This window comes from Neovison vison, chromosome 2 (genome assembly GCF_020171115.1).
Source record: "Neovison vison isolate M4711 chromosome 2, ASM_NN_V1, whole genome shotgun sequence".
Classification (NCBI taxonomy): domain Eukaryota; kingdom Metazoa; phylum Chordata; class Mammalia; order Carnivora; family Mustelidae; genus Neogale; species Neogale vison.
Genome location: NC_058092.1, coordinates 81,107,676 through 81,130,966, shown reverse-complemented (window position 1 = coordinate 81,130,966; position 23,291 = coordinate 81,107,676). Strand labels below are relative to the sequence as shown.

Sequence of the window (23,291 nt, the reverse complement as noted above, 5' to 3'; positions counted from 1 at the left end):
GAAGAGGCATCATGGTATTTCAGATGGGAACCTATTTGGCCCTTTGACAGTGGTAGTCCCAGTGGGTTCTGTTCTTTATTTTAAGGTTTTGTTTTTAAGTCATCTCTGCACCCAACATGGGGCTCAAACCCAAAACCCTGAGATCAAGAGTCATGTGCCCCATCAACTGAACCAACCAGGCTCCCTTCTATTCTTTTATTTTAAATACCCTACATTATTGTTGTTGTTACAGTTTTGCAAATGTCTTAACACACCTTATTAATAGGTATTTGTTGGGGTGCCTGGGTGACCTAGTCAGTTGGGCGTCTGACTCTTGATTTCGGCTCAGGTCATATCTCAGGGTCGTGAGATTGAGCCCCGCATGGGGCTCTGTGCTCAGCATGGAGTCTGCTTGTCCTTCTCCTTTCCACTGCTTTACATGCATGCATGTGGATTGGGCCTCAGGGGTGGGCTGCCGGTTGGGCAGGTAGTTTGCTTGTTTCTCTCCCTCTGCCCCTTTCCCTGCTCGTGCTCCCTCTTTCTCAAGTAAATAAAATCTTTAAAAAAAAAAAAAAATCCGTGACACTGGAACACTTGAAAGAGAGGGGAGCTGCATTGAATGGGATTGTACTTAGAGGGTTTGGAGTAATGCTGGATTATCTTGGTGGTGTGCAACAGGGAGCCTAGTGATCCGGAATTGTCTGCTTCCAGGTTTTACCAAGCACTGTGATAAGAATACATTGTGAGGAGTATACAGGAAGGACACGTCTTCATTCTTCAGTAGATTCTAGACCATCCCTGGGCATAAGTAGGGCCTTCAGTTCTCGTACGTTATCTCTGTGATCACGGTCCCTTGTGCAGGGGGCACCCCCACCTTTTCACTGAATTGTACTTAGGGATATCTTGTTGAGGTGTTTCTGAAGCTCAGTGTCCCTCTCTACTCTGTTACCCCTTTTAGGGATGCTGGTGGGGGCCCTTCTCAGGCCTCAGTGCCTGGGAGGGATGGCTGTTGGCAACCAGCAGGCCTTCATCTGATCTCCGGGCTCCCTTTACTGTTATAAAACGTAGGCCCTCAGGGGTGGTGCCTGTGAAGGTGGCCTGGTAATTGTGCTGTTTAATCCTTGTTTCACCCTAATATATGTGTGCCCGTGGGAGAAGTGGCAGAATACAGGTGCTTGTCTCTGGGGAAGGAGTAGGATAGAGGGTAGGAAGTGAAGAGAGACTTGGGCATTTTCACAGTCTCGGTGCTCTTCGACTTTGTTTCCATCATCTCTTTCCCAAGGAAAGTCTAGAGAAGTTTTTCCCAATTGCCTTCTGACTCCCATCAAATTTAGTACCAAGGAACAGAGTTTGTTGGGGTGGATTACAGGTGATTGTACTGTCTACGGGGGATTTCACTGCCCTCCACAAGAACCCATTTTCACCCCTTTGGGGGAGCAGTATTACTCCCTTGAAAATGCACTCTACATATTATTGTACTGTTTATTATTATTTTTTTAAGCAAGTGTTATTTTAGAGATCCAAAAGAACGGTCATGCAACTAGACAGGTTTGAGCTGCCCTTGAACTAGAGGGTGACTCCACACTTGTGCCCTTCGTTTTGGAGGGAGGAAGGGACAAGTAGAAGGCTGATGCCACGCTCAGCTGGAGCTTCAGGCCCAGCGTGGGAGGAAAGGGGGCAACTGAAGATGCCAGCGTGGTGGGAGCAAAACTGGCAGGAGGGCGGTCACCCAGCCCCAGTGCCCCAGAGGCCTTTTTCCATCCTCATCTTCTCCACCTCTTGACTGATTGCTCCGGCAAGGGGGCTGTTGGTGAGCTTCAGTGAGAAGCCCACAGCTGGTGTGCTAGTGTGCCTCGTCAGGGTAGGTCAGTCGCTGGGAAGTGCGCCTGCCCCTGAGAAAGCCGGCGGGGGGGGGGCGGGGGGGCACGGGCAGGGCTCTGGAGAAGTCGTGTTCAGTGGTGTTGTGTGGTGAGGGGTGGCGGGGGGGAGGAGGCATGGCTGAGAAAAAGGGGGCTACTGTGCACTCCAAAGGCCCCCGGCAGAAATTCTGAGAAAGTGGCTTGGGAGGATCAGAGAAAATAAATCTTGGAAAAGAGCAAAGAAAACGATATTTATAAATAACTTGGAAGAGTGATTTTTAAACAAGTCAGAGTGAAATTTCCACAGTGTATTAATGAAGTAATTTTTTAAGCTAATTTTCTTGTTTCAAGAAGAAAATGTCCACATTTTCTGCACGATGTTCAGAAAATAAAGCTTTTTAGATGGAAATAGTGAATAACTTGTATTGGCCAAAGCTTACTTGTTATTTTTAGTTGCTCTCAGTCCCTCAACTTTAAAAGTCGTGCATATCAAATGTTAAAAAAAACCCGTGTAGTTAAAGAATATAACCACATTTGCTTGGGTTGTGTTCTGCTACACTTTTTTTATAGGAAATGTTCCCAATTTCCGTGTCCTGTGGAACAGTGCTGCAGGCCAGCAGCTAAAAGACAATTTGAAATACACTTTTCCCCTAGATGGTATCATGGGATTTTTTTTTCATTGTAAACTTTATTTTAAAAAACAAATACCTACTCTTAAATTTTGAATTCTGTTTATCAGGCCTGTCTGCAGGAAGCTCACTTATTTAAAAAATATTAGCAGTACTTGGGTAGAAAAATCCTTGCTGCCCCTTCACATAAAGAAAGACCCTATGCTCGAACCAGCAGTCACAAAATGTGGATGCATACCGTCTCTTTATTTTTAGTTTACTACTTGGGGGCTTGAGCTTTGCATGTATGTGCTTAAAATTTTTTTCTGTGCATGTGCTACTCCACTAATGAAGGCCAGAGACAGGGTCAGCTGGCCAGAGCCCCATCTTGCAACTGGTCAGTGGTAGAGTCAGGATTTGAACTCTGGGACCAGCTGATTTCAGTGCTTGTTCTCTCATCATTCCCTTGATGAGAACAGTTAACAGAGAAGATGAAGTTCTCTCTGGCTCTAGGAAATTTAAAGTTAGATGTATAATCACTCTGTGGTTTGGGGCACAACATTGAATCTGTCGAATGCATTTGAATATATAAAACATAAATATGCTTTTATTTTTTTGTTGTTGTTGAATAATACGGTCTCATTTGGTCTTCTCTCCCCAAAAACACCCAAAACTCTGCCAGCGTAACTTCATTTCTACGTTTGAAAAAATTAAAAGAGAACAGATTTCCTTACAATTTTTGCTGGTTGACCAAACAGTTTAGAAAACTTAGACTGGGAAGAGACCTAGTGTACTCACGCAGTTCAACCTTCTTGTTGTGTAGACAAGAAATGGATTAGACGTTAGTTAGATGGATTAACTATGAACTGTGGCCCTAGCAGGATGGCTGGAGCCAACTCAGAGCCAAGGTAGAACCCCTCCTACCCTGTTAGTCTTGAGGTTCATTGAAATGAACTTCCGAGAGTGCTTTGCTTTTGAAAAATACTCAACTCCAGATTGCTTTCTACAGCTAATGCTTAAGGAGTACTTGGTTTTCTTCTTTGCCTTTCCCTTTCCATCCATACCGTAACCCTTGCCCACTGCCCACATTTATAGTTTTTGTTCTAGTCACTTAGAACAAGAATCCAGTGTGAAAATATAGGCAAGTCTTAAAATCTTTTCTACCAGATTATTTATTCCGTTTTCCAAAGGTACCATTGTGTAAATAGTTATGTCCCATATGTTGGGAGAGATATATTCGTTATCTGAAAATGTGTTTCTGAGGTATTACTAGAGCAGTGATGGCTCTTTCCTGCTGCTTACCTGAAGCAAGTGTCCCTTTGGCAACACCTTCCAGCATCACTAATCTCCTTTTTTTCTGTTCCCACATCCAGGTGCCAGTGTAACCCAGCCCGGCAGGGAATCAGAATGAATGTGTTTTTCAGGAGATGGAGGTCCTAGAGAGCCGGCAATGAACACATCTTGTGCACTAGCTTTACACTGTGCCTGACTTGTCTTTTATAAACTAACATTAAGGCCAGAATTTGATCCTGGATACATTGTGCAGGATTTAAATGTAAACTCATTGAATTTCCATTTCTAATTCTGGCTAAGTAAATCTACAGCATCAATAAATTATCTGTTATTCTGCCAGAGGCATAGCGCCGTTTCTCGAACTTAGGAGGAAAATGCCCATCGAGGACTGCTCTGTCACTAACAGACACACTGATGAGTGGAATCATCTGCCCTCTGCGGGGGGAGCAGAAAGCCTGCCCGCCCCTCTTGGTGGTGAGGGTGGTGAGGAGAGGGTTCCTCTCTGGAACTAGAACTTGAAGGCCCTCTCCATAACAAAAATGTCATCAGACTATTCATTTCAGTAATAAAACCTAATCACATTTTATGGACACAGATGTTTCTGTGTTCATTCCCATTTCCATGGATGGAAATAGTCAGTTCCAAGCGTGTCGCAGTCTCCATCCCCCTGGGGGTTGTCTGTGTCTTGGTGTCCTTTTCACCTGCATAATAAGAAGGGAAGTGACACCTAATCTCTTCTTTCCAGCTGTGGTCTTCTCCTTAGTTGGCTGCCCAGCCTCTTTAATATTCCTAGGACAAGGACTAGCTTGAGAATTTGAGTGTGTGGTTTTTAACAATATTTTGGGTAAATTTTATTTTTTTTAATTGAGGTTTCTGGTCTGAGTATGAAGAGATCTTTGAAAATCTCTGTGTAGTAGGTTTTAGCATGTATGATCGTGTAGCATCTGTGTTGCCAAGTTGCCTTTATCATAGAATTTTGTAAGTAAATGTTTGGATTTCAGGCACAGTGCTAGGTCCTCACGGTCTAAAAGTGACTTCTGGGCAGAGTGTGTAGGCTGGTAGACACTACATAGAGCTCCAACGCTGTACCCACAGGGACAGTAATTAGTGCGAGTCAGGCATATGTGCATGTGTGTACATGCACAGTGTGCACTTGGCTAAACGGGGTATAGAAACTCTGGAACTTAGAAGGAAGCAAAACTATGGGACTGAAGGGTCTTGGCAGTTAAGATACTGTGTAAAAATAGTTGCACGTGTCAGAATTCTACCGCCCTCTTTTTTTGCGGGGGGAATGTGGTAATTAATGACTTAATCTTGAAAATTTAATATGGCTGGTATCCTGTTGTAATATGCTATTAATTCTTGTCGCTTCCTGCGTGTCTTGAGTGGAAATCTGTCTTTTCTTAATCTGTCATTCTCCTTCTCTATCCCATTTTCTCTCCACGTACTAGTCACATTTTGAATAACAACCACTTTACCCCCGAATTTATTATTAGTTCCTGGAGCTGTAATAGTTGGTTAGATTAGCCAACGAACTCCAATGAGTAGAATTTACTGCATGTCACGGTCATGGTCTTAATGGATAATAAAAGAGCAAGTTGAAGTCAGCAGTTTTTGATGCCTTAGTGAATATTCTTCCAAAGTGGTCTGGCTTGCATTTCAGATCGCTTCCAAATACGACCATCAGGCAGAAGAAGATCTTCGAAACTGGATAGAAGAGGTGACTGGCATGAGCATTGGCACCAACTTTCAGCTGGGCTTGAAAGATGGCATCATCCTCTGCGAGTAAGTTGTGGCCACTTCTGTTCTTCCGGTCCTTCCCGATCCGGGGTGTCAGACCTTGACCTTTCCCAAATGTTTGTAATGATTCCTTTACTGATGTGTAAAGGAACCAGCTTTACCTGTCCGTCCTTGATTTTGTGTGAACAATAAATGTCCCCTACACTTTGCTTTTCAGGCTCATAAACAAGCTACAGCCAGGCTCAGTGAAGAAGGTTAATGAGTCTTCCTTAAACTGGCCTCAGGTAATAACCCCCAGTTGTTCTGTATGCAGCACAGACTTGTTTGTTTAAAAATGAACATTTTAGCAGAAATTTGTAAACATGGCTATATATTTTCTTTTTACCTTGCTTTCATAATTACTTAGAATTAGTTTTGTGCCGATTAGATGCTTAGCTTATAAGTTTTCTTATGTTTAGTCTGTCTGCTCTCAGGGAGGATTGAACACAGCTTCTATGGAGAAATACAGCCTAGACCGTAAGGACAAATGAGGGGAAAAGGCAAGGAGTTTAACATAACTGCTTATGGTTGACTGTCGAACAGCCGTCTTAAGCCGTCTTAGTTCGTGAATGTGTGTGATGAAGTAAAGCTGGATATTTTGAGTATGTGTTTTGAGATAATAAGGAAGACAGCATTTAATAACCACAGATTTATGTTTAAATTAAAACATAAATTATTAATGTGAGTAGTCATGTACTGTTTGACAGAATTTTAGCCCTGGATAGCTCTGACATAATCACAGTATCCTTAAAAATATTGGAAGGACAACCTTGCCTTCAAAGAACTGAAAAAAAAATGACTGTATAAAAATATTAACCCACTATGAAATACTCTTCACGCTTTCCTTTTCCAGAGAAAGCTGTGCTTAGTATGTATCTGGCCAAGAAACCTTGCCATGTAGCTTTTGCCTGGCATCTCACAACTAGTCAGGAAGATTTAGAATTCTTAGATAACTTGAATGTCCGTATTTGGCTTCCAAAGTTATATAACTCTTTATATTCCTTTATAGTTGGAGAATATTGGCAACTTTATTAAAGCTATCCAGGCTTATGGCATGAAGCCGCATGACATATTTGAAGCAAATGATCTTTTTGAGAATGGAAACATGACCCAAGTTCAGACTACGCTGGTGGCCCTGGCAGGTCTGGTATGTATATGTCTTTAATGGCTGAATTTAAAAGTCCTACCATGTTGGTGATGAAGTGAGTCTTTTATCTCCCATGGGAATACAGACTCCTTCATAATGATTAGCTCTGTGGAAAGGCTGCTGACATCAGCTACCTCATAAGAGAGCTTAATCAGAATACATTTTGGAGAGCTACATGTATTACTGCATGGCTTTAAGTAGGCTTTTCACCGCTAGTTTGAGTATTTATTACCTAATGTAAGCCTTTATCTCTGGACGGTATCATTTCTTGTTCCTTCTGTGAAAAAAAAGTTGGCAGAATCTCCATTTTAGTCTTCCTTTTTAGTTAGTATGTGAATTTCTGTCTAGGCTAAAACAAAAGGATTCCATACAACCATTGACATTGGAGTCAAGTATGCCGAAAAACAAACAAGACGTTTTGATGAAGGAAAATTAAAAGCTGGCCAAAGTGTAATTGGTTTGCAGGTAAGTAATGTGTTTATTGCTTTCACTTCTTTAGTATCATTAATTCTTACTATGTGCAGAGGGTGTCTCTCATGAGTAAGGGAAGGATAAGGTACACCTTTATGTAGGTTTTGGGGATGGATATGTAGTTTATATAATTTATGTCCATTTAAAGCCCAGGAGATAGTCATGATGGTTTTAGAAGAAACCTCTGGAAACCTCCAGCATGCCATCAGACTCGACAGTTGTTTCTCTAGGAAATAATTTTCTCCCCAGTTACGTTGTCTTTATTTTTTAAGAAAACATACTTTACAAATTCCTAAACATTATTGACCAAATGAGGCCATTTTACAAAGCCTTAAATGCTCAAGGCATTTATTTGCACCATACAGTAGCCAAGCACTATTAGAAATACTTAGTTCAGGTTTGTGGTTTTTTTTGTTTTTTTTTCAACCCCCCTTAAAATCATCACTGCTCAATGTCTAATATGCTAAGGACTTTACTGTGTCTGATACCTGCCCCTCTGTTGACTGAATCAATGTGAGGTGGATTTAATTTTGCATAGTACGAAATTGTATCTGGTTAAGAAACTGGAAACCTAAAATTCCAAACAGTAGTCATTTGGTTAAATTATAACAACAAAAGAAACTCTAGAGTAAGGTAACAATGACGGACAAGAATTCCAAGATGAAGGAAAACAGTCCGTGGGATCACAATTTTAAAGACGCACATGCATATATTTGTAGGCATGGCTTTTGTATGCACATGCTTGATACATACACACATACAGAAGATAAAAAACCTAGAAGGAGATGCACAGATGTTTACAGCTAATATCTGGGTGGTAGGATTGCAATGATTTTTTCCCTCCCTTTTAAGGAAAAAGACCAACCAGAAATGTGTCCCCAGCCAGTAGAACTGGGGGTACCAGTCAGTCTTAAAGCCATATTCTCAGTGGAGAAGAGAATTATTGTTCCTCTGAACTTTATGTTCCTTATTCCTTCTGTATGCCTCTTACCTGACAAAGATGTTGGTGATTTTGATGAAACTTTAAAGAAGCCCTTGTTGAGCTGCCAGAGAAGACACCTGGCATTCTGTAAACATCTGAAGTAGAGAAGCTTAGTGCCCAGCCTGAGAGTGCGTCTGTCCCTTTATATGGCTGAAGCAGGTGCCCCCTGACTTGCTTCTCTCTGCTGTAGACAGTAGAGAGGAGCAGAGGAAATTAATTATCCATAATTCTGCCCTCTAAAAACTTGATGGAAATTTTCTTTTTAAAGTGAGCACCTTGAAATTTGCGAGAGCATAGAGATTTTTTATCTTGCTGGCCTCAGCACAAAAAGGGACCTGTCCGTCTTACCCCTTGATCTTTTTAGTAGAATAGAAAGTTTTGCTTATCACAGATGTTGTGGACTTCAGATAATCAGTGCTCATTTAATTTTTAACTTAAAAGATGGGAACCAACAAATGCGCCAGCCAGGCGGGTATGACAGCCTATGGGACCAGGCGGCATCTTTATGATCCCAAAATGCAAACCGATAAACCTTTTGACCAGACCACAATTAGTCTGCAGATGGGCACCAACAAAGGAGCCAGCCAGGTAAGCAGTGTCTTTTCATATTTGCCACAAAGAGTACAGAAGGTACTTCTGTACTTAAGAAGAGTACAGAAGGTATTTAAATGAGCACTTACCTCATTTTTATTAACTAAGTTCAAAGGAGGGTGTTTTTGTATGGTGTATTTAGCGAGTATACTCCTTCAGGAAAGTAGGTTTTGCTGAGAAAGCAAAAGAATCAGAGGACCTTCTCTCCAGCAACACAAATATGGTGTGTGGCTCATGGCTTTTGTTGGCGGTTAGAACAGCCGGCCTTTCTACCTAACCAGAAGAAAAAAGGTAAGTTTACTACGGCCAGTTTAGTTCTTGCTCCAGGTCTAAATAAGTTGCTCATTCTAATGCCTCGGACTTTTATTTTTATAGGATTCCTTAATTAACTGGGTAGGTACAGTTATCTGGTGTTCTGAGAAGGATTCAACCAGCATCCCTGTTAAATGTGTGACTGGAGTGGGTGGAACTGTAGCCTGGGGAGGAGGCCCGTATTCTGACACCCTGCGAGAACGACCTTGTTCGAAACAGAGCAGCCGCCCCTCACACGGAGGTTCCCTTAACCACTGGGGAGCAGGCAGGCCTCCTGTCCAACAGGAGTGGAGAGAAGCTGTGGAAAAGCTTCTTCCTCAGGACCTCAAGATGAGATGTGTCGTGTTCCCTTCCTGGAATGCATCCTGCCCCGTGTGGCATTGTCTCTCCAAGCTGCCATTCAGGTCTGCTTTTTTACCAGTTAAGTCTGGAAGTGTCTGCTTGGCATAAATGGAGAAATGAGGTATGAGTTACTGCACTCATGGCTGGCTTTTGGAGACTGAAGTCCTTATGGGCTGGCTGGCATCACTTCTGCGGAATGTGTGAAGAGCTTCTCAAGTCGAGGGCCTGCAGAGTGTATGTGGTCCTAGTAGGTACTAGGACCTGTAGCTTTCTAGGCTGCCCACACTGGGCTATGTTTTTACATTCTTTACTTACATCTAATCCTCTCCCACATCCGAAGTGGGTGGTATTTTCTCCATTTGCATACGAGAAACCTAAAACTAAAAGTCAGCTAGTTTGGTGAGGATCTGAACAGAAAGGCTGGTCTAACCTGAAAGCCAGTAAATACTGCTTCCTAGGAGGGATTGGGCGTCAGGATTACTCGATAAAGCTCGCTTACCGAGCTGTTCTCCGTTCAGTGTGAATTTCATAATTGATAGAATATTCACCAGAACAGACTTGAGCTGCGGTTTTCACTTTTCTCCTCTGTTCTAATACCAGGCGGGGATGTTAGCACCAGGCACCAGAAGAGACATCTATGATCAGAAGCTAACATTACAACCGGTGGACAACTCGACAATTTCTCTACAGATGGGAACCAACAAAGTTGCTTCCCAGAAAGGAATGAGCGTGTATGGGCTTGGGCGGCAAGTATATGATCCCAAATACTGTGCCGCTCCCACAGAACCGGTCATTCACAACGGAAGCCAAGGAACAGGAACCAATGGGTCTGAAATTAGCGATAGTGATTATCAGGCAGAATACCCAGATGAATATCACGGAGAGTACCAAGATGACTACCCCAGAGAATACCAATACGGCGACCAAGGCATTGATTATTAGATTGATACAAGGAGCTCAGTATTTAGCCCATTGTTTTTATCCAGTGAGAACCAAGCTAGCCTTGAGTAATTTTTATCTTGTCTTCCTAAAACACTATTACGCTTATTGTACCTAAAAGAAATATTGCCTTACACACATTCCCTCTTCCTTTTTCTGCCTCTTCCCTAAATAGTTGCCTTTTAGTGCTGTAACCGTTCAATCCTACAGCAGAAGCAATAACTCGCGTATGAAGTAAAAAGGAATACTGTGAAAGGGGAGTACGCTTGTACAGCCAGTTCTCTTATCCGAGACCTATGCATTTTTACAATCTACTGAATAAAATGGGATTTTCAAACAATAGGAAGCTTTTTTTTTTTTTTTAAACAGTTTAGTGTTTGGTTTGGTTTCTACGTGGAGGACTAAACTCTTGCTTAGAGCTACATGTGGTCTTCGCCAACTAAATTTCAGACGCGGCATTTTAGAAATTTACATACCAATGTCTCTACAGTATTGTTTGCTAATTTTTAAATAAAGTCCTGATCCGTGTGCATTTGTGATCATACGTGTACTCATTCTCTTCCCTACACTGACAAGATCCTTTCCCGGGCGGTGTTTCTAAAGGCGCGCGTCCAGCGTCCGCCCGCAGACGCTCCGGTCTGGGCGGTGCGTCCGCTCTCCCTGTTCGTGCCAATGTTATCGATGTAGAGTTGCTCTGTGCTCTTCGACTGTATTTATTGCTGCATTTCTCAGCATAAACTTATCCCATTGTATTTTTTATAAATAAATATTTTTTTTGAACATTCATACGAGCCACAGGCTGATTATTTCCTGGCTGACTTCCAGGTAGGTGAAGGCAGATTTTAAAACGTCCTCTTTCCCCAGGTGCTGGTCTAAACGGTCCTGTCACTGCTCTACTGAATCCACACGATGACACACACTGTGCCTGAGACCGAGGCTTAGCAAACGGAAAGGACCTGCCCACCATACACAGTCAGTGATTGCCAAGGTCCAGACTCTTCTTTGACCACGATCTGACCCTTGCTTATTCCACGGAGACGCACATGCCTCTAGTTTATCCTAAGTCCAGCCTGGAACAGTCTCGGCATCACGCTGAGGAGCGCTGGTGGGGACCGGGTGGGAGTATTTTATATTCCTAAGTGAATAAATATTTGTAAGGAGCCACTGAATTAGGAACAGGCTCTACTTTTACGGTATTTTTTGGTGTTCTAGTGGCTAAACAATAATGACGAAAATGAAAAAGAACAGGGTCCATCAGCCTTACCATTTATTCTGTGAATGGCTCTTAGAAGGGACAACTAACCAACAGGCACCTATCACACCACGGGCTGGAGTTCCGCTCCCTCCTCGTTCCTCGATGCGTGCTCAGCACCCTGGGCCCTCTCCGCGTTCACTCTGTTGATCCTTTTTACAAAACTCTGAAAAACGAAAGAATGAGTGAGACCAGTGTTACATTTCCTCACTTTTGGCAAACACTTGACCATATTGTTTAGGGGAATTTCAGCCTTAAAAGTTTCCCCTGTTGAATTAAAATATTTTGGGGGATAGATGTCCAAGTGGATTTTTAATCAGGAAAGTACAAGTTGGAGAAAGAAACATCAGTTAGCTTCCTGCCACCATCAGAAACCATTTCCTTAGGGTACAGACAACTAAAGTGCCATTGTATTTTTAGGTCTTATATGGAGGAGGGTGAGAATACATTTAACTTTAAAACCCAAGAAGTGCTTGTTAAATGTCAGGACCTGGCTGACCCAAGGAGTGCTCTGGATGTTGCTTAAAAGCCAAAGGACTTTGGGGCACCTGGCTGGCTCAGTTGGTGGAACACGTAACTCTTGATCTTGGGGTTGTGGGTTTGAGCCCCATGCTGGGTAGAGAGATTACTTAAAATCTCAAAAAAAGCAAAAGGGCTTTAAAATCTTTTATGGCACCAGAGTGGAAGAAAATGACTAAAAACATCACTTGACCCAGACAACACACGGGCTTCATTCAGTTGTTTCATTCAGTTGTTAAAATATCCCTGTCTACACCTGATAAGACAAATAAGCAATGACTGTGTTGGAAATAGCTGCCTGCTCTTTCCAGATAGAAGCGGTGTGGGACTTGACAGGGTGCGGCTTTTCCTGGGTGGGCCTCGGTTAAAAAGGGGCCTGAGGACCACAGATCTGTGGATACTGGCACAGAGGGTGCCACGTGTGTCCCCTAAAACACAGAGGGGTGGCATGATGCTTGAGGAGGCAAGAAACCTTTGGAAAAAGATCAACTGTTAAACTTCCAGGCCACCCAACAGGCCAGACGAAGCTTGTAGCACCAAAGGGACTTGGCCCACTGTGTCCAGAAAGCCTGCCCAAGGCCATGTGGTCCATAGTCCTCATTCAGCTTCACTTCTCTCCAGGGAGAAGGATTCAATAAGGCAAGTTGGTTCAGCCTCAGGAAACAATCTGAACCTCCAAAACTCTGGTCAGGCCACAGAGCCCCTGGAAGAGAAAATGGGGCTAGTCTTTATGTGCGAGTCTTCTACACATTTGGAGATTTTGAGGATTGAGATGGCAATAGCAAGTGAAATGTTTGCTTACCAGAAACTCTTGGTCCATAAAGTAGGGTTTTTCTGACGATCCATCATTTGTTTCCAGGTCAACAGCAAAACACAGAAAGAGGGCATCCAGCACAGTTTCAAACACAGATAAAAAACTCTGGGCTACAAAGTAGGCAAAAAAAGCAACGAGCAGCAGAGGGATCGCCCACACCTGGAGTGCACGGTTGTAGTTAAATGCCATCAGTCCTCCAAAAACAGTGAAACACACCACCAACACCTGTCCAAAGAACAGTTTGTGGAAAATCTTTATAAATCAGATGGTTAGAATATTAGAGAAATGATTTTTGTCAGTTACGAGTGATAATTTCATATATATCTGTATGAGTATGTTTGTGCCCTATTACAAAGAACAACTGTTAGAAAATGTGGTAACAGTGAAATTAAAAAAAAGAAGAGCCGTGATGATACCAAATGAAGGCCCAGCAGAGGAGGGGGAAGAGAGTAGATGTCTTTACTTCATCTGTGCCTAGTTGTTGTATTTATGTAGATGTAATGATACTTCAAAATTTTCAGTTTTTTCACTTGATACCCCCATAAGCGTCTTCATTTAAAAACTTGGTAATAAGTGCCATTTTAAAATAATGGTGCAACAATTCATTGGGTGGATATCCTGTCGTTTAATACATGATTGTTTTTACCATAGGGATTAAAGTGGAATTCCAGTGCTGGTGTGGGGAGATAATAGGATTAATCCAGGCTTTTGCCTTATGTAATTATTTTCCAGGTCAGACTTACAGACCCATATGTACCCGATTCTTGAACAGATAAAATGGAGTCCATCTGGAATCCCCATTGCCCTTGGATAGCCAAAAAGATGGACATGAATGTGTGAATGCCACTTCATCAAGAAATACAGGAAAGAGCATTATTGCCTAAAATAAAAGATAAGTCTTTTAGACAGACTTACAAACACTTAAAAAGTTTTTGTGGAAGTGGTTATTAGACAACATATCACCTGCAATCTTACCAAACTAACAAACAATATTACCCATTTAAATACAACCACATAGATTATTTAGGCTGTTTTGAAGCGCATAATCAGTTTGTGCTTCTGGAGCTACCGTTGCATGAAAAATCTCTGGGGCCCAGCTGAGCCTTTACAATATATGTGCAATTAACATATACCTGTGAAATCTAAACATGTTACAACTTGTTACTGACAGTTAACTCTGACAGTAATGCACCAGGGACCTGTACCAAAGGGCACAGAGGCACAAAATGCTAAATGAGCCAGGAGTCCTTACTGACCTTGGCCAGGTCACAACCAGAAATCAGGATCTTGTTTGCTTTGGGGCACCACTGAAAGCCTCAGCATTCAAGTCCTTGGCACAGAGGCACAAAATGCTAAATGAACCAGGAGTCCTTACTGACTTTGGTCAGGTCACAACCAGAGATCAGGATCTTGTTTGCTTTGGGGCACCACTGAAAGCCTCAGCATTCAACTCCTTGAGGATGAATGGTTGGAAGAAGCCCTCATGTCCAGCTTGGAATAGTGAAGATGTGGCAGGAAGGACATGAGGTCTGTGGTCAAGAATCTGAAGGGCAGGCAACAAGTGGAAGTGGGATCAGGCAAACGGGTGTGTGGAATTAGGCCTAGTGGGTGACAGCCACATGGAAAGGGACACACCATGTGGCACAGTGTAAAGAACCTTCAACTTGAAGCATGGTCATGAGGGGCTATCATACCCCTTTCATCAAGATTTCAGTTACTCTTCCCAACAACCTAGAAAGGCCATGTGTTGTTACCTTTTTTCAGATATAAAGACAGGTTTGGAGTTGCCAAAGACCCCAAGTTCAGGGCTTGTCCTTCACACCATGACATGCACTAAGATGTTCATTCACCACACTGCATACAAGACTACACACTGGGGCGTCTGGGTGGCTCAGTTGGTTAGGCCGCTGCCTTCGGCTCGGGTCGTGATTTCAGGGTCCTGGGATTGAGTCCCGCGTCGGGCTCTCTGCTAGGCGGGGAGCCTGCTTCCTCCTCTCTCTCTCTGCCTGCCTCTCTGCCTACTTGTGATCTCTCTCTCTATCAAATAAATAAATAAAATCTTTAAAAAAAAAAAAAAAGACTACACACTATCCTTGAAAAATACTATTCAGATGGCAGTGGAGATACACCACTGGCTCCACCTAGGACATTGACAACCTGTCTTTCTTTCTTTTTTTTTTTTTTTCTTCTGTCTTTCTATTTATGGACTTAACGCCCTTAAATAATACAGACCTTTTATTCGGCTCCAATACTATTTCCATTTATTTTATCACAACCCAGGGAATACATCCACTTTATGAGGCTAGTTGCATTTTCATTTTAGATCTGAAAAAATGGGACTCCAAACGTTACAGAGAATTGGGCATAGCTAAGATTCAAATCCTGACTCCGTATTGAGGGATCTCAAACAAGTTATTAAACCTTAGATTTCTCATTTGCAAAATAAGGTGCCTCACAGGAGGAAGGATTGAATGACAGAATGAAGCCCAGCAGCCACCAGAGAGCAAGCACTCAAGAAACATTCCTTCTCTTTCTGAACCTTGCTGTAGGGCTTAATGTTTGGATTCCAAGTTCCTTTATTTATTATTTTAGTGAAGACATCTCACCTTTCCTAGAAAAATGATGAAGTCTCCAAAGCATTGAACAGATGTTAAATGACTTGACTTCTTGGACAAGAGTTGGAGTGCACCTTGTGCTGATGTGCAAAAATCTGTTCCATTAATGGCAGTTGTGGTGTATGCATTCTGAAACAAAAGACAAAAGATGAGGATTCCTGCCTTGTTTCAGAGATAATATAATGACAACACAGACTTATTTGCAAAATAGAGAAAAATGATTACTATACACCCACCATCTCTACCTGTAACAAATCATTTCATTTGCAAAGTCCCCTTCCTGATTATATACACATATATTTCCATCCAGTAAAGGGAAAAAATAAACAAGTATTTCTGGCCGCTATGGTAGATGGGACATCTCACTACAAATACAAGGAAACGATGGGTAAAGCGTAAACTTTTTTCTTTTTTTTTTTTAAATGCAGAGTTTGGATGCCTGGGTGGCTCAGGGGGGTTAAAGCTGCTTTTTGCTCAGGTCATGATCCCAGGGTCCTGGGATTGAGCCCCGCATCCAGCTCTCTGCTGGGCAGGGAGCCTGCCTCCCCCTCTCTCTGCCTACTTGTGATTCTGTCTGTCAAATTAATAATAATAATAATAATAATAATAATAATTTTTTTTAAAATGCAGAGTTTGAGGACAGAGGAGGAAGTTTAGGGGCTAGAAACAAAGCAGACCCTAGCAGTTAATGAGAGCCAAATCCACAGGCTCCATGGGCAGGAAATCAGAAAAATCCTTTAGAGGTAGGGACTGGGGACTTAACCCCTTAGGGTAAGAAACAATATACAGGCTCTTTGCTAGGGAACTGAACTGCCAGCATAAATTCAGACTCAACCAACCAACCCGAGAAAGTGGTAGAGAAATACGGGATCTGCCTGGGGTCACTGAAATTACTAGAGTCTGGGCAGGAGCAAAGCAAAACCACTTTCTCGTAAGCCAGGGAATGGTGGAGTCCCACAGACACCCCTGAAGAAAACAAAGTAATGCTCCTAGGGAAACTTCCAATGGCCCATGGAAAAGAACATCACAACAGACAAGAGATCTGTACCCTGAGAACAATCTGAAAGTATTCCAGAAAGTACGTTTAAATGCTAGCATAAACACCGGTCTGCCTTATAGGTAGAGCATGCAACTCTTTTTTTTTTTTTTTCTCCGAATTTATTTATTTTCAGAAAAACAGTATTCATTATTTTTTCACCACACCCAGTGCTCCATGCAAGCTGTGCCCTCTATAATACCCACCACCTGGTACCCCAACCTCCCACCCCCCCCCGCCACTTCAAACCCCTCAGACTGTTTTTCAGAGTCCATAGTCTCTCATGGTTCACCTCCCCTTCCAATTTACCCAAATTCCCTACTACTCTCTAACCCCCCTTGTCCTCCATGCTATTGGTTATGCTCCACAAATGAGTGAAACCATATGATAATTGACTCTCTCTGCTTGACTGATTTCACTCAGCATAATCTCTTCCAGTCCCGTCCATGTTGCTACAAAAGTTGGATATTCGTCCTTTCTGATGGAGGCATAATACTCCATAGTGTATATGGACCACATCTTCCTTATCCATTCATCCGTTGAAGGGCATCTTGGTTCTTTCCATAGTTTGGCGACTGTGGCCATTGCTGCTATAAACATTGGGGTACAGATGGCCCTTCTTTTCACGACATCTGTATCTTTGGGGTAAATACCCAGGAGTGCAATTGCAGGGTCGTAGGGAAGCTCTATTTTTAATTTCTTGAGGAATCTCCACACTGTTCTCCAAAGAGGCTGCACCAACTTGCATTCCCACCAACAGTGTAAGAGGGTTCCCCTTTCTCCACATCCTCTCCAACACATGTTGTTTCCTGTTTTGTTAATTTTGGCCATTCTAACTGGTGTAAGGTGATATCTCAATGTGGTTTTAATTTGAATCTCCCTGAGGGCTAATGATGATGAGCATTTTTTCATGTGTCTGATAGCCATTTGTATGTCTTTATTGGAGAAGTGTCTGTTCATATCTTCTGCCCATTTTTTGATGTGTTTGTCTGTTTCGTGTGGGTTGAGTTTGAGGAGTTCATTATAGATCCTGGATATCAACCTTTTGTCTGTACTGTCATTTGCAAATATCTTCTCCCATTCCGTGGGTTGCCTCTTTGTTTTTTTGACTGTTTCCTTTGCTGTGCAGAAGCTTTTGATTTTGATGAAGTCCCAGAAGTTTATTTTCGCTTTTGTTTCCTTTGCCTTTGGAGACGTATCTTGAAAGAAGTTGCTGTGGCTGATATCGAAGAGATTACTGCCTATGTTCTCCTCTAAGATTCTGATAGATTCCTGTCTCACGTTGAGGTCTTTTATCCATTTTGAGTTGATCTTTGTGTACGGTGTAAGAGAATGGTCGAGTTTCATTCTTCTACATATAGCTGTCCAGTTTTCCCAGCACCATTTATTGAAGAGACTCTCTTTTTTCCACTGTATATTTTTTCCTGTTTTGTCGAAGATTAATTGACCATAGAGTTGAGGGTCCATATCTGGGCTCTCTACTCTGTTCCACTGGTCTATGTGTCTGTTTTTATGCCAGTACCATGCTGTCTTGGTGATCACAGCTTTGTAATAAAGCTTGAAATCAGGTAAGGTGATGCCGCCAGCTTTATTTTTGTTTTTCAACATTTCCTTAGCGATTCGGGGTCTCTTCTGATTCCATACAAATTTTAGGATTATTTGCTCCAGCTCTTTGAAGAATGCCGGTGGAATTTTGATCGGAATGGCATTAAAAGTATAGATTGCTCTAGGCAGTATAGACATTTTAACAATGTTTATTCTTCCGATCCAAGAGCATGGAATGGTCTTCCATCTTTTTGTGTCTTCTTCAATTTCTTTCATGAGTGTTCTATAGTTCCTCAAGTATAGATCCTTTACCTCTTTAGTTAGGTTTATTCCCAGGTATCTTATGGTTCTTGGTGCTATAGTAAATGGAATCGATTCTCTAATTTCCCTTTCTGTATTTTCATTGTTAGTGTATAAGAAAGCCACTGATTTCTGCACATTGACTTTGTATCCTGCCACGCTGCTGAATTGCTGTATGAGTTCTAGTAGTTTGGGGGTGGAGTCTTTTGGGTTTTCCATATAAAGAATCATGTCATCTGCGAAGAGAGAGAGTTTGACTTCTTCATTACCAATTTGGATACCTTTTATTTCTCTCTGTTGTCTGATTGCTGTTGCTAGGACTTCTAATACTATGTTGAATAAGAGTGGTGAAAGTGGGCATCCTTGTCTTGTTCCTGATCTCAACGGGAAGGCTGCAAGCTTTTTCCCATTGAGGATGATATTTGCTGTGGGTCTTTCATAGATAGATTTGATGAGGTTCAGGAATGTTCCCTCTATCCCTATACTTTGAAGCGTTTTAATCAGGAACGGATGTTGGATTTTGTCAAATGCTTTTTCTGCATCAATTGAGAGGACCATGTGGTTCTTCTCTCTTCTCCTATTAATTTGTTGTATCACATTGATTGATTTACAAATGTTGAACCATCCTTGTAGCCCAGGGATGAATCCCACCTGATCATGGTGGATAATCTTTTTAATGTGTTGTTGGATCCTGTTGGCTAGGATCTTGTTGAGAATCTTAGCATCCATATTCATCAGTGATATTGGTCTGAAATTCTCCTTTTTGGTATGGTCCTTGCCTGGTTTGGGGATCAGGGTAATGCTGGCTTCATAGAAAGAGTCTGGAAGTTTTCCTTCTGCTTCAATTTTTTGAAACAGCTTCAGGAGAATAGGTGTTATTTCTTCTTGGAAGGTTTGGTAGAATTCCCCAGGGAACCCGTCAGGTCCTGGGCTCTTGTTTTTTGGGAGATTTTTGATCACTGCTTCAATCTCGTTATTAGATATCGGTCTATTCAGGTTGTCGATTTCTTCCTGGTTCAATTTTGGTAGTTTATATTTTTCCAGGAATGCATCCATTTCATCTAGGTTGCTAAGCTTATTGGCATATAACTGTTCGTAATAACTTCTGATGATTGTTTCTACTTCCTTGGTGTTAGTTGTGATCTCTCCCTTTTCATTCATAATTTTATGAATTTGGGCTTTCTCTCTTTTCTTTTGGATTAGTGTAGCCAGTGGCTTATCGATCTTATTGATTCTTTCAAAAAACCAGCTTCTAGTTTCATTGATACGTTCTACTGTATCTCTGGTTTCTCCCTCATTGATCTCAGCTCTAATCTTGATGATTTCCCTTCTTATGTGTGGAGTTGGTTTGATTTGTTGTTGATCCTCCAGTTCTTTAAGGTGTAGAGACAGCTGGTGTGTTCTGGATTTTTCAATTTTTTTGAGCAAGGCTTGGATGGCTATATATTTTCCCCTTAGGACCGCCTTTGCTGTATCCCATAGGTTTTGGACCGAAGTGTCTTCATTCTCATTGGTTTCCATGAATTGTTTCAGTTCTTCTTTGATCTCCTGGTTGATCCAAGCATTCTTAAGCAAGGTGGTCTTTAGCTTCCAGGTGTTTGAGTTCCTTCGGAACTTTTCCTTGTGATTGAGCTCCAGTTTCAAAGCATTGTGATCTGATAATATGCAGGGAATAATCTTAGTCCTTTGGTATCGGCTGAGTCCTGATTTGTGACCCAGTATGTGGTCTATTCTGGAGAAGGTTCCGTGTGCACTTGAGAAGAATGAGTATTCTGCTGTTTTAGGGTGGAATGTTCTGTATATATCTATGAGGTCCATCTGGTCCAATGTGTCATTCAATGCTCTTGTTTCTTTATTGATTTTCTGCTTCGATGATCTGTCTAATTCTGAAAGAGGCGTGTTAAGATCACCTACGATTAGTGTATTCATATCAATATGACTCTTTATCTTGATTAACAGTTTTCTTAAGTAATTGGCTGCTCCCATATTGGGAGCATAGATATTTACAATTGTTAGATCATCTTGGTGGATAGTCCCTTTAAGGATTATGTAGTGTCCTTCTGTATCTCTGAGTACAGTCTTTAGTTTGAAGTCTAATTTATCTGATATGAGAATCACTACCCCAGCCTTCTTTTGAGTCCCATTGGCATGAAAGATGCTTCTCCACCCCTTCACTTTCAGTCTGCGTGTATCTTTAGGTTCAAAATGGGTCTCTTGTAGACAGCATATGGATGGGTCCTGTCGTTTTATCCAATCTGCAACCCTGTGCCGTTTTATGGGTGCATTTAGGCCATTCACATTGAGAGTGATTATTGATAGATACGTTTTTATTGACATCGAGTTACCTTTGAAGTCTTTCTTTCTGTAGACTGTCTCTATATTTCTGTTCAATGCTATTCTTTGGATTTTTCCTCTTTTATAGCACCCCCCTTAATATTTCCTGCAGTATCGGCTTGGTGGTTGCATAGTCTTTTAAGCCTTGCCGGTCTTGGAAACTCTTTATCTCTCCATCCATTTTGAATGTCAGTCTTGCTGGATAAAGTATTCTTGGCTGCATGTTCTTCTCATTTAGTGCCCTGAATATATCTTGCCAGCCTCTTCTGGCTTGCCAGGTCTCTGTGGACAGGTCTGACGTTATTCTGATGGGCTTCCCTCTGTAAGTAAGGAGCCTCTTTGCCCTGGCAGCTTTCAAGAGATTATACCTACAATTATAATTTCTCAATTTGACTATCAGGTGTCGTGATGTTTTTTTGGAGTGTATAATCTTGGGTGGAGACCGTTCAGCCTCTAGTACATGAACGCTGGTTTCATTCGCGAGATTCGGAAAGTTTTCATGAAGGACTTGTTCCACGACATCTTCTAGACTTCTTTCTTTCTCCTCCCCTTCAGGAATTCCAATAATTCTGACGTTGGAACGCTTCATGGCATCACTTATTTCCCTAATTCTGCTTTCGTGGGATCTAAGCTGTTTGTTCCAGGCTTCCTCCTGATCCTTTCTCTCTATCTGTTTGTCTTCCAGATCACTAATTCTATCTTCTGTCTCAGTTACCCTAGCTTTGAGAGAGTTTAGATTGGATTGGAACTCATTGAGAGCATTGTGGACCTCCTCCCTGGTAGCTTTAAGCTCCGCCCTAACATTGTGAACATCCTGTCTGGTCGCTTTCAGTTCGGCCCTAATCAATTCTGTTTGGTCATCCATGGCTTTCTCCAACCTAGCTATTGCCTGGATAATTGTTAGCCTGAATTCTCTTTCTGACATATTGTCTATGTTGATAGCCGTTAGCTCTGTTGCAGAAGGTCCATCCTCTGTATTTTTCTTCTGTTGGGCATTCCTCCTCCTAGTCATTTTGGTGGGAGAAGACTGAACAGATGTAGCTGGATGTATCAACTCTGGTGCAGTCAAGGTGCACCCTGGAACACTTCCTGATCTCCGTCTCAGAGAGAAGCCTCAGTCTGGGTGCAGAAGCTGAATAAATTCCCCCTTGGCCGCTGGCAGTGCAGGTTCCAAGTTAAAGACCCTGGGGGCGCAGGATCTTTTGCTTGTCCCCAAAGCCAAGGCAGTGGCGGCTGTCTGGGAGCTCCTGACCGCCAGAGAGGTTCCAAGCAGCGATCGCACACTGAGATTTTGCCGCCGGCGGGGGCTGGGAGTGCCCGGCTTGCGCGCACCTCTTTTCAGAGGCGGCTGTGGGTCGGGCGCGCATCTGGGGCACTGAGAACGGGGCGCTGGTCCGTAAGCCGCAGGCTGGGCTTTTGCGCGCCTCTGTCCGGGGAAGAGATTCGCGCGCGCCCGGCTTAGACTTTGAAACAATGGCCCGGGTCAAGAAGCGCCCCAGGGCCTTAGAAACCCAGGAGAGCTGGAGCGACGTGCGCGCGCATCTCAAGCTTTGTGGTAGGGCTAGCGCGCGTTCTGCAGACCAGCGCGGCTCCCATCCCCTCACAGGAGCCGGAACCCCCGCGCTCTGGGGCGCGCTGGCGGCTTAGGGACCAGGAGCCGGTTTCCCCGCCGCACTCTCTCTGCCTCCGCGCCGGGGAGGCCGTCTGGGACCGGGGACTTAAGCCCCTGTCCCTAGCCGCCCCGATTCCCACAATTTGACCCTGCGATCCTGTGCTCTTTTGGAGTGCTTTCAACCAGTCTCCAAGTTAATGCTGGTCCCCAGACGCAGGGCACTCTCGCTCGTATCGGGGTATTACTTTCGCACCGGTCGCCTCTGGTGGCTCCCTCCCCCTTTTGTTTATCTTCTGATATCAGTCCGCTGTTCCCATTCCGCTTTACCTGCTCACTGGCGTCTTCTGCCCCTGTAGAGATCCAGACGTGTATAATTCTGATCTCAGGCTGATTTCATGGGTGATCAGAGTTCTTTGGTACGTAATCAGCTCACTTTGGGGTACCAGCTGAAAAGACGCCTCTTCCTAGTACCCCGCCATCTTGTCCCCTCCGAGCATGCAACTCTTGATCTTGGGGTTGTGAGTTTCAGCCCCACGTTAGGTGTCGAGATTAAAAATCGTAAAAAAAAAATAGGGCGCCTGGGTGGCTCAGTCATTAAGCATCTGCCTTTGGCTCAGGTCATGATCCCAGGGTCCTGGGATCAAGCCCCGCATCAGGTTCCCTGCTCATTAGGAAGCCTGCTTGTCCCTCTCTCACTCCCCCTGCTTGTGTTCCCTCTCTCGCTGTCTCTATCAAATTAAGTAAAATTAAAAAAAATAAATAAATAATCTTAAAAAAATAGAAAAGATGCTAAGACAACAGAAAGAATAGTGACCAAAGGAATGAACAGCTTGGTATGAAAAGAGAAGAGGCAGAGTCAAAAGCAAACCAAACAGAAAGTATAGAAATGAAAATATATACAACTTAAGTGGCACAGTGTCATTTTACACACCTGGATTTTTTTCCTTTAAATAATAAGCATT

General features: G+C 42.8%; 2 protein-coding genes across 3 annotated transcripts in view; one reads left to right on the top strand and one right to left on the bottom strand.

Annotated features, from left to right (window-relative positions):
* The window catches only part of CNN3 (calponin 3), a 29,098-nt gene extending 18,264 nt beyond the window's left edge, over nt 1-10,834 (top strand). The window contains exons 2-7 of the mRNA XM_044238724.1: nt 5,403-5,524; nt 5,697-5,763; nt 6,528-6,665; nt 7,014-7,130; nt 8,560-8,706; nt 9,964-10,834. Coding sequence (XP_044094659.1) covers nt 5,403-5,524; nt 5,697-5,763; nt 6,528-6,665; nt 7,014-7,130; nt 8,560-8,706; nt 9,964-10,305 — 933 coding nt within the window. The 3' untranslated portion in view covers nt 10,306-10,834. The remainder of the gene's footprint in view (nt 1-5,402; nt 5,525-5,696; nt 5,764-6,527; nt 6,666-7,013; nt 7,131-8,559; nt 8,707-9,963) is intronic.
* Nucleotides 10,835-11,552: 718 nt separating this feature from the next.
* Nucleotides 11,553-23,291, bottom strand: part of SLC44A3 (solute carrier family 44 member 3) — a 100,485-nt gene continuing 88,746 nt past the window's right edge. For both annotated transcript variants that reach the window (XM_044238722.1, XM_044238723.1), the window contains 3 exons: nt 15,494-15,631; nt 12,876-13,112; nt 11,553-11,720 (listed from right to left, as the gene is read on the bottom strand). In XM_044238722.1, coding sequence (XP_044094657.1) covers nt 11,619-11,720; nt 12,876-13,112; nt 15,494-15,631 — 477 coding nt within the window. In that variant the 3' untranslated portion in view covers nt 11,553-11,618. The remainder of the gene's footprint in view (nt 11,721-12,875; nt 13,113-15,493; nt 15,632-23,291) is intronic.